The sequence below is a fragment of the Sinocyclocheilus anshuiensis genome, unplaced genomic scaffold (genome assembly GCF_001515605.1).
Source record: "Sinocyclocheilus anshuiensis isolate Anshui unplaced genomic scaffold, SAMN03320099.WGS_v1.1 scaffold566, whole genome shotgun sequence".
NCBI classification, from domain to species: Eukaryota; Metazoa; Chordata; class Actinopteri; order Cypriniformes; family Cyprinidae; genus Sinocyclocheilus; species Sinocyclocheilus anshuiensis.
The window spans coordinates 1,184,648-1,195,277 of NW_015542410.1; the positions used below are offsets into that span (position 1 = coordinate 1,184,648).

The following is a 10,630-nucleotide window of genomic DNA, read 5'->3' on the forward strand; positions in this document are numbered from 1 at the left end:
GCATCCATGCCTTCTTTCTTTGCGTGCACATTTGGGCGCATTATGCTAATACCATATAGTGAGGTAGATATGTGGGGGCGTGTTAGAACGAGCCATTTTAGGAGGGCGTGGCTGACTTAACTTTTATAAAGAATATCTCTTTGGATTTGAGACTTTAGTCTTTGCAACTTTACAGATCTTCTTTATGCACCAAGAGCTTGTAACACTCCAAAGAGACAGGAAAAATAGAAATCGCATCATATGACCCCTTTAACATGTAAAAGTTTAACATTTTAAAATAAGATTATTATAATTAATATATAATTATATAATAATTATAATATTAATTATATAATATAATAATAATAATACTGTAACAGAGGTTTACATATTAAAGTTATGTTATTACTTATGTTATAATTATTATTATTGTAAATAATAATGAAAAAATGTAACGTGTAAAGGTTCACATTGTAAAGTATTATTATAATTCATAATTCTTATTATTATAACATTTTTATTATTATTATTATTACATGTAAAGGTTCACATTGTAAAGTATTAATAATTATTTTATTTATTATAACGTAAAATGTTTAATAAAATTATTATTATTATTATTAATAATAAATATTATGATAATAACATGTAAAATGTTTTCATTATTATTTTTACTACTATTAAATGTTAAAAATACAGACAAATAAAGGTTAAACATATTAAACTTAAAGCTTAAATTAAACTTGATATGATATAATCATAGGTAATCATATAATCAGGATCATTATGGGATTGTATTTTATAAATATTTATTCTATTCTTTATCCTTTTTTTTTAGATAAGATACAAAAAGAGTGATAGTCATCTTAAGAAAAAAATATTTTCCAAATAATATTTTCACATACTTATAATGTGTAAACCAGGGGTGCCAATCCTGCTCCTGGCGATCGACTGTCCTGCAAAGTTTAGCTCCAACTCTAATCAAAGACACCTGCCTTTAATTTTTAAGTGATCCTGAAGACCCTAATTAGTTGCTTCAGGTGTGTCTGATGAGGGTTGGAGCTGAACTTTGCAGGACAGTCGATTGCCAGGAGCAGGGTTGGGCACCCCTGGTGTAAACCATATAAATCATAATTGGGGGTTTAAGCATTAAAAAGTTTGAAAACCCCTGACCTACAGGACACTTGTAAATTCTCTCACTTACTCATCTTTATGCATTCCTTCCACATTCATTTACAGACCTGCATCTTTATATCTTGTTTTATTTTTCCCTAAACAGCCCCATCCCTTTCTCTCAATCACTCTCTCCCTCTCCCTTGTCATTATTATCGACCGTGCCCATCTTACCCCGTTAATTAAAAGCCATTGATCGTCAGCTGCACGCCAGCAATATTGTGGACGGCGTCACAGGAGGAGCCATTCAGAGATCAACCGATATGTGTTTGTGTGTCAGTGTCTTTAAGAGGGACAATGAATGACACTGAAAAAAAGAACAGACAATTAACAAATTTAGAGAGTAAATATTCATGCATCTTCAAATATTGCTGCCTTTCTTGAGAGCAGATTGCTTATCAACATGCTTCCACCCTGTTACCCTCTTACCTGATAAAGACAAATTCATCTGATTTTAAACTGACTTTAAGGCTCATTAAGGATTTAATTTCACACTTTGTCGCATCGTTTTGAGCCCTCATTCCCACTTGCAGTACACATAGTTATATAGTTATAAATCATATAAATCTTTACAGTTATATTCAACTCTTTATTTCTTACACACTGAGAAGCCAATCTATCAATCTAATAACCACAATGTCGTCATTCATGCTCAAATCCACAGTAGTTTTACCTTCACACAAGACTAGCTCTGTCTTTCTCCGGCTCATACACACAATCATCATCTCTAGCATATCTCTGCAAAAACGTGTGCCATCACCTTTATTTGCCACACACACCCACTCTTATTCCCCTATATCCTCTTTTTCTCCATCTGAGTGAGCACGGTAAATCTGGACAAGTCAATGTGCCAGCGCAGCACATTCACGGAGAGAGGCGAGTGAATTACTCTGGCAGACGAGCCATGGCTGCCGCAGTAATGGCAGACACACGCAATCTTTATTCATTGATGCACTGACTGAGAGCCTTAGTGCATGTTGGGATAGGAAATTGAGCTATATAGAATTTCTTAAACGCTCAACTCTGTGGGGATGTATCGTCATAATGTCAAAATTGCAATTGACATTTACTTTTCTAAAATGGCATTTTTAGCCCAGCACTCTGAAAATGGTGTCAAATCATCAGCATTTTGGTTAGAAACTGTATTATAACAAAACGGAAATTTGTGAATGAAAGTTTAACAGCTCAAATCATAATCGTAGAAACTTAATTTACTCCCGTCGATCGCGAAATTTACTGTCACATAAGTTTTAGTGAAATTACTATTTTGACAACAACCTTAACGTTTACGTTTAAATTTACAGATTCATCCACACTTTGATATTAATTCATAATGTTTATTTAATTTATAAATACATTTTATTAAAGAAATATGAAATCAAATTCGAGCCCGTTTACTTCCTAATACATCCTTCCATATAACATCTAGCCATTTTTCTCTTTAAAATATCCTGTTTTAGCCTGAAATTCATCACAATATAGAAGTAAAAAGCATTGTTAATGTATTTGTGATCTTAATTGGCCTTGATTTGAATATAATTGCATCAGAATCTAATAATCTCTTATTGAATTACAGGTCATTGTAGTTTATAACATTTTGTTTGTAGTGTTTTGGCAGTTCAGACAGTTTTGGGGGCGGTGTATGCGATGCGCGAGTGCTTTCCCTCGTAAATCCACCCAGGGGCTGAGACGCTGCCCTCTCTCCCCACCATTAACTTTCACCCCTCCCTCGCTCCATCCCTCCTTCATGAACGAGTGATCAATTAAAACCCTGTGCAGCCGGGACCACACGTCAGCATTTCCCCATCTCTGTCTGTTTAGAGATCTAGATTTCTTATTTGTCTGCTCCAGTGCACACTGCGATGCATCATGTTGCGTAAGAAACAAACTCAGAATTGCATATTACATCATTACTGAAAGACAAAGTATGTATTTTCAAACTCTGACATGAGCTTTGCAATTTATCGCTTGTTTAGACAACCTGCTTCTATATTCATTTAAATGTAGGAAATAATATGAAATTAAAAATTACATTTATTTAAAAATAACAAGCACAGCCCTCGTCTCTCATTCTGCATCAGCAATGTCACACATTTCCCGTCTTATTTTCAGCTCTTATCATTTTCTTTTATTTAAGCTTCAGCTAGCCATGAAATGACGAAGCACAGACTGCATATTAGAAAAGAATACTTTATTCAAAGATGGGAAATGGTTTGTGTCTGCATCTGAGAGAGAGAAAGAGAGAGAGAGAAATTTGAAAGTAATTTGCTTGGTCCCCCATTAAGACGAGATGGCTGGCATTTCATAAGAGCACAGCGAGCAGCAGCAATCTTTTGGCAGCGTGTACCTTTTTGGATGAACTTTAATTAATACCGTAACAACCACTAATTGCTATAATGACAGTAGCAATAAAGTAGTACTTGCAATATGTGCTGTCACACAGAAAAAAAATTTTCCATCTGGTTTATCATAATAATTCACCTGAAAGATGTACTGGCCTAAAGGCAGATTTGAAATGGTATACAGTCTATTTAGTGCGAAACCACAATATGCTTCAGTCATTCCTCTGAAGACCTTCACTGTGAATTGTTCATCTGCAACTCTATTTCGGTTTTTCTGTGAATTTCCAGGCCCAGTAAGTCACATAGCAAGAATTAATTCAACAACACAATAGCCTTGTTTTCTATCAAACTCAACTATAGCCACTCAACCTTCAAAGAAACAGCCAAGGTTATTTACAACTTGTTCAGTGGAGTAATTTCTACACCACTAGCATCAACAATCCCAACTGCAAAAACTGGTTTCCCTGAAGACGTACCTCAGCTTACATTGCTTTCCAATGATCAGGAGTGATCGTAATGATCAATATGGTGGATAGACTCCTGCCTCAGTTAAAACAGCCAGTCAAGTTTTTAGAGGCATCTCCTGTTTGATTACTCATGAATATGGACCTGTGAATCTGAACAATACATATTTTGGATGATTTTAGCTGAAGAATTTATTTACGATTTATGATACCAGACATCATAACACTGACCAACAGTTTAAGAGATTTTGGTTGTTCCCCATTTAGTATAGAACTGTACTTACATGACTGGACATAGCTGATACCAATATGGCACCAAGTGCACTGATTTTAATAATTTCCTGAGCCCCTCAAATGGAAAGACTGGCTTAATGATCAATATGGCGGATAGACTCCTGCCTCAGTTAAAACAGCCAGTCAAGTTTTTAGAGGCATCTCCTGTTTGATTACTCATGAATATGGACCTGTGAATCTGAACAATACATATTTTGGATGATTTTAGCTGAAGAATTTATTTACAATTTATGATACCAGACATCATAACACTGACCAACAGTTTAAGAGATTTTGGTTGTTCCCCATTTAGTATAGAACTGTACTTACATGACTGGACATAGCTGATACCAATATGGCACCAAGTGCACTGATTTTAATAATTTCCTGAGCCCCTCAAATGGAAAGACTGGCTTAATGATATGGATTTGGGGTTGACTACCTGTTTGCCCAAACAATGGCAGATTGGGGGAATGTATAGGCAACCTGTCTGGAAACACTTTTTTTTTTTTCAAAATTACACTCAATAGCTTTAAATGCCAAGAATTACTGACAAGCCAACTGAAATGGTAATATTCTGCTTAATGTTCATTGGTTGTACAGTGCCCTACGAAAGTTTGAAAACATGCTAAGGGGCCATTCACACAGAATGCGTTCATGAGATGCAGGGTAGTAGAAAAAAAACACAAGACCTAGAACCGTTCATGCGTAAGACGGCGCGAAAGACGTGAGACGTAAACGCAGCAGTGAAACATCCATCTAGTGCATGTTTTCATAGAAAACTATGGATAAGCAGAACAATGGATATGAAAACAGCCTCCAGTCGGCATTGAACAATGTCAGCACAAATCATTTCTTAGAATGGAAGCATTAAAGTAACTATCAATAAAAGTGACTTTCTTTTGGATTACATAATGTAAATAAATACTCATCAGAGTTAGATTGTGATGCTTTTTTACTGGATTTAACTGGCCTAGGTTTCTTTTTTGAAGATTATTTGGTCAGCACACTTTAAGGATTGATTAATAGACCAATCACAAAACAGGTTACAACAGCTCACGTATGTTCTGGATACGTTAATATTTTATTTACTAAAAGGATTGTGTAGTCTCTTATCAATGCACAATCATCAAAAAATGGTAAGGATTTATGCTGATATTGTGCAAAATCCCACTTTACCCAAGGCGTTTCCAAACATTTGTAGGACACTGTATGTGTAAGTGGGAAAAACAGAGCAAGAAAGAGATTTACCTGGGCACAGTTACTGTGGTTGTGACTCTGCTCCTACTTAGGTATTCATAGGATCATCTCTGAACACCTCACACTGTCTGTCATTTCACAGAGGTGAAGGAAGAGAGGAAAGGAGATTCCACCCATGTCTCCAGTATGTCTCAGGGGATTATTAGTCTTTCTTCCCACACTCTCTCCCACTTCCCTTCCGCAGTATGTTTTTCTCTCCTCATCTGTTTTGTGACGGATGCACTCACTGTTTGGCTTTTTTGGGGCATGATGCGCTATTTCTCTCAAGCTGCGAAGCCATTCTTCCTCTTGCCAGTAAATGTTGCTGAGTCTCACTTACCCCCCGACCGCCTTCTCCGTCTGTTTCTGTCCATCCCTCTCTAATTCCCCTATCACTCTTTCATTTTCTTATCCACTTGTCTAAACCACTTCTTCAGCCTATCCTTCTCTCGTTTTGCGCTGACTGTGTCTCTTTCTCTAATGCACTCTGTCTCATTTTGTCTTTCATTACCCTTGTTCTGCTCTTGCCACATCGTCTTGTGAGGCCCTAATATCTCCATCGGTCTACATCTCTGTCCACGTCAGAGGGGTATTCCATCTTTCACTTCTTCTGTATCTTTCCATTATCTGAATCACTCAAACCCTCTAGCAGTTCTCCAACTCGCCTATCTGTCCTTGAAACAAGTGCCTTTTTCATTTTTTAAGATGAGAGTTTTTGATCTGGCTTCATATGAGCCATTCACCTCACGTCTGCCACTATTATCAATATTTCTCTCTGTCTCTTCTGCTCTTCCCTCCCTCTCTCCTCGCCTTCCCGTAGATGAACGTTACCAAAATAGATTTTGACATCTTAGAGAAGTTTTGCACTGTGCTAGATGTAAGATGTACAATGTCACACAAGTTTGAGTAACACTTTACTGGCCGTTCCTCAGAGGTTCAGGTTATGAGGCTTTCGACACAGTTAGAAGGTCAATAATCAGTGTTTCACGTTTTATGTTTAGGTTTTCATTCATTCCATTTCCGAACATTTTACCATATAGTGAACCAACCGGATCGTCATTTACAGACACCTTGCGGTGAAGGTCTTCAGCGTTCCACCAACATTATAGTTCAGTTTGAGATGTCTGAGTGAGCCTTAAATGTCCAATCAGAAGCGTTCTCGATCCAGACCTCAAGATTCTGCATTATTCCAAACACAGTCTTGGAAAAAAAAGCTAAGTCATTGTTTTAGGGAGATGAATATTCCCCATTCACTGTCAAACCCAAGTTTCCCGAATGCACGTTCTTTTCCAACAAAGCAATCAGATGAAATCCTTGGAAACTGCCTCCACAAAGTTAGGTGCTGACATAAGAATGGAGATGGTGCAGATGATGTTGAAAACACTGAATGCCACCAGACAAAGTCGGTCGATTACGGCTGCAGCAAACTTCCACTGTTCGGCCACGCTGTCGTTCTCATCCTGTCCGCGGAACCTATCAGCAACGTATCGCACCTCTTCTAAAATAGCCTGAAGCTGTGGGTCTCCTCCACCACTGGTCCCCGAGCAAGAACAGCCTCCGCCGCCGCCAGACACTGTGCTCGGACAACCCGTGGCCTCCAGATTGGGAGTGGGAGGCGGTGGAGGGGTGCAGAACTGTGAGGGCAGGTGAGGTGGTGGGCTGGATCCTATTGCTGGAGGCGAAACCACTGCAGGACGTGGGCCGCCAGACATGCTGTTTCTTTGCAAAGATTCGGCGAGCAAGGATGGTGGCAAAGCTTCGTCGAGACTGGAGAACCCGATGTAAAGCAGGTTGCCATTGATGTTGGCACTGTTGGTCTGATTGTGAAGATGGTGGGTGTGGCCAGCGGCCGCCGCAGCTTGAAAGAGGCTTTGGGGATGAAGTGGGTGTAGCGTAGAGGATGTGTGGTGGTGGTGGTGCAGGTCTGCAGAGGCAGAACCGGGTGCATTTGGGACGCTGCCGCTCTGGGAACCTGAAGAGCAACGTCTTAAGTGAGGGGCACAAGGAGGGCGCTCAGGGTCTTCACTCTCACCAGGACGCTTCATACGCAAAAACCATGCCACCCACTGGAGCAGGACTATCTGAACCTAAGAGAAGGCAGATGAACAGGGAGGAATGCGTATAAGAGATTATGCAATTGTAGTGTAGGAAACATTTAACACATTTTTTTTATTTGTTGGTTTTATGATTATTGAAAGTGATAGTTCACCCAAAAAATGAAAATTCTGTCATTAATTACTCACAGATGGGATGAGGAGGAGAAAATTTGTTGAATTAAGTCATTATTTTTGTTTTATTTGCGCACAAAAAGAATTCTCGTAGCTTCGTAAAATTACAGTTGAACCTCTGATGTCACATGGACTATTTTACCGATCTCTTTGCTATGTTTCTGGACTTGGGAACATTTCAGTTGTGTTGCTGTCTATGCAGGGTCAGAAAGCTCTCAGATTTCATCAAAAATATCTTAATTTGTGTTCCAAAGATGAAGGTCTTACGGGTTTGGAATGGCATGAGGGTGAGTAATTAATGATAGAATTTTCTTTTTTGGGTGAACTATCCCTTTAATGCTTCAAATTTTGAACACTGAGTGATTAAATACACTATTTAACATATATATATATATATATAAAAATATAACATATATCCTTATATAGAAAAGAATATGTGTGTGTGTGTGTGTGTGTGTGTGTGTGTGTGTGTGTGTGTTGGTTATAATAATCCTCATATTTTATATAAAAAAGTACATCAGATTTATTTCTACTGATTTTAAATCCTCACTCCATGCTACTCTTTTATAATCAATACTTATTCAAAAATGTATGATAAATAAAAGTCACCTTGAACTATATGTGTTTCTTAGTGCTACTCATTCCAGTGTTGCTAGTTGTGGATACTGTAAGGATGATTTATTCAAAACTGAATTAATAAAACAGTGTAATTGGAATTATTTGGAGATACCAAGTTAAGAATAATCTCTTTGTATAAATCTCAAATCTTCCTAATTTCCCTACGGTACCAACTTTTAAAACTGAATCAAATTTTACCCATATCCTGCTTTCTCAGTAAACAACATTAGCTTTGAATATTAAAAGTAAAATCCAATGTACAAGCTGATAATTTTATGTATTTATGTAAGAGGAAGCATGCATTTCACAGCAGCATGTCAAGCCGTTTTGAACTATATGTACGTGTAGAGCATATGTAGTATAGTCTAAACAAAAGGTTATACAGCACTGTCTGAACAACAAATAAAGTAAAATAATCCATGCAAATCTTTTTTTTTCAGATAGCGTCTGCTGAGTCAAGAGGGGAAAGGTTTTGGAAGAAAAGGAGCTGTAAAACAGCAACATATGACAGCAAGGACTATGACGCAGAGAGAGATAAAGAGGTGACAAGTTAGAATTATTCAGTTGCACTGCCGAGTCCTGGCCAAGTAGAGGCATAAAGCATGGCAAAATGTACGACTAGTGGGGTTGGCAATGCTTTCATCCACAGAAAAACTGCAGTTTAAGCAACTAGGTCCTTTATTGGCATCTTCACACATTTTGGTGTATTAAAAGATCACACAATGCAAGTTTGGCTATCATTAACAACAGCAGTGCAACTAGTGCAATATCAACAAATTTGCAGAATATATATAATGAAAAAACAGGCATTACCAAGACACTAGACAGTTGAGGTGTGTGTTTGCCCTTGGGGGTTTGACAAGCATCACAACAACATCTTTCCCTGATCAGTATCCACCTTTTAGCATCTTCTTCTGAACTGTATCTCTTTTTAGCTCTTTAGATTGTAAGATAACTACCGTTGCTGTTATGTAAGCGTTGCTTTTTCCCGGTTGTTCAGATAAAGAGGGTTTTCTTTTTCAACTCCTTTGAGCCATGGCTCTGGCAGACATTTTCAATAACTACACATGTTGTACATTGGGTGTGAATGTTACTAAAAGCTGATCCCAGGATAGGATCCTAGGACATTGTGCTCAGGCAAGCGTGCCACTAATTATTATTGCTCATACTTTGAGTTAGAGATTAAATAAACCTCTAACCTTAGTATTAATTATTAATCCTCAAATTGAAATGTGCTATTACTTTTATAAGCAGCGAGGCACACAATTTTTGTCCAGCAGCTAAAAAATTCCATAGACTTACATTTAAGGAAGACAGAAGTCATGTCTAACGGCCAGAAAATCATTGAGATTTGAGCCTTTTGAGGCCACCCTAACTAGGGTGACCATACGGGCCATTTGTACGGGATTTCTATATTGCCTAAAATATTCAGGTTTTGGCTGTTTGCACTGTGCAGATCGATCGTTGTATGACATTCACGAGAGCTATCGAGAGCAGAGCAGACGGCTCCTTATGCTTTCGAATCGCTCTCGCGGTACTTTGGTGTCATACAATGATCGGTGCGCACCGACGCTTCAAGTCGAACGAACGAACAAACACGTGTGTGTATTTGCATCGCTTTGATCGTTCTCTGTAGAGCTCACCTTCTCACGTGCCACGATTGGTCGATTATATACAATACCTGCATGTTATTGGTCAAACTACTTTGGATGTTTTAGGCAATATAAAAATCCTGGCCAGGACGTGTCCCGTATGAACGGCACATATGGCCACCCTAACCCTAACACATACACTACCATTGAAATAATACTTTTACTTAACAAAGATGCTTTCAATTCATCAAACGTGACAGTAAATACATGAATGTTACAAAAGAATTCTATTTCAAATAAATGCTGTTCATCTTTCTACTCAAGGAATCCTGAAAAAAATGCATCATGGTTTTCACAAAAATATAAAGCAGCACAGCTGTTTTCAACATTAATAAAATAATAACACACGTTTCTTGAGCAGCAGATCAGCATATTAGAAGGATTTCTGAAAGATTGTGTGACACTGAAGACTAGAGTAAGTAAATATGAAAATTCAGCTTTGCGTCACAGAAAGAAGTTGCATTTCAAAATCTAAATTTCAAATAGAATACAGTTATTTTAAATTGCTGTAATATTTAACAATTTGACTATTTTACTGAATGTTTGATTAAATAAAGTATCCTTTGTCAGCATAAGAGACTTCTTTCACAAGTTTCACAAAAACTTTTGAATGTGTACATTAACCTCCTGCTGCAATATTAAATTTTCTTTTTAATATTAAC

General features: G+C 37.7%; 1 protein-coding gene and 1 long non-coding RNA gene across 2 annotated transcripts in view; one reads left to right on the forward strand and one right to left on the reverse strand.

The window, feature by feature from the left end:
• LOC107693337 (uncharacterized) overlaps window positions 1-8,825 on the forward strand; it is an 11,771-nt gene extending 2,946 nt beyond the window's left edge. Inside the window, exon 3 of the long non-coding RNA XR_001634723.1 lies at window positions 8,757-8,825. This is a non-coding gene — a long non-coding RNA (uncharacterized LOC107693337). The remainder of the gene's footprint in view (window positions 1-8,756) is intronic.
• LOC107693335 (neuronal acetylcholine receptor subunit alpha-7-like) overlaps window positions 6,758-10,630 on the reverse strand; it is a 24,717-nt gene continuing 20,844 nt past the window's right edge. Inside the window, exon 10 of the mRNA XM_016492670.1 lies at window positions 6,758-7,557. Within this exon, the coding sequence (XP_016348156.1) occupies window positions 6,772-7,557 (786 nt within the window). The 3' untranslated portion in view covers window positions 6,758-6,771. The remainder of the gene's footprint in view (window positions 7,558-10,630) is intronic.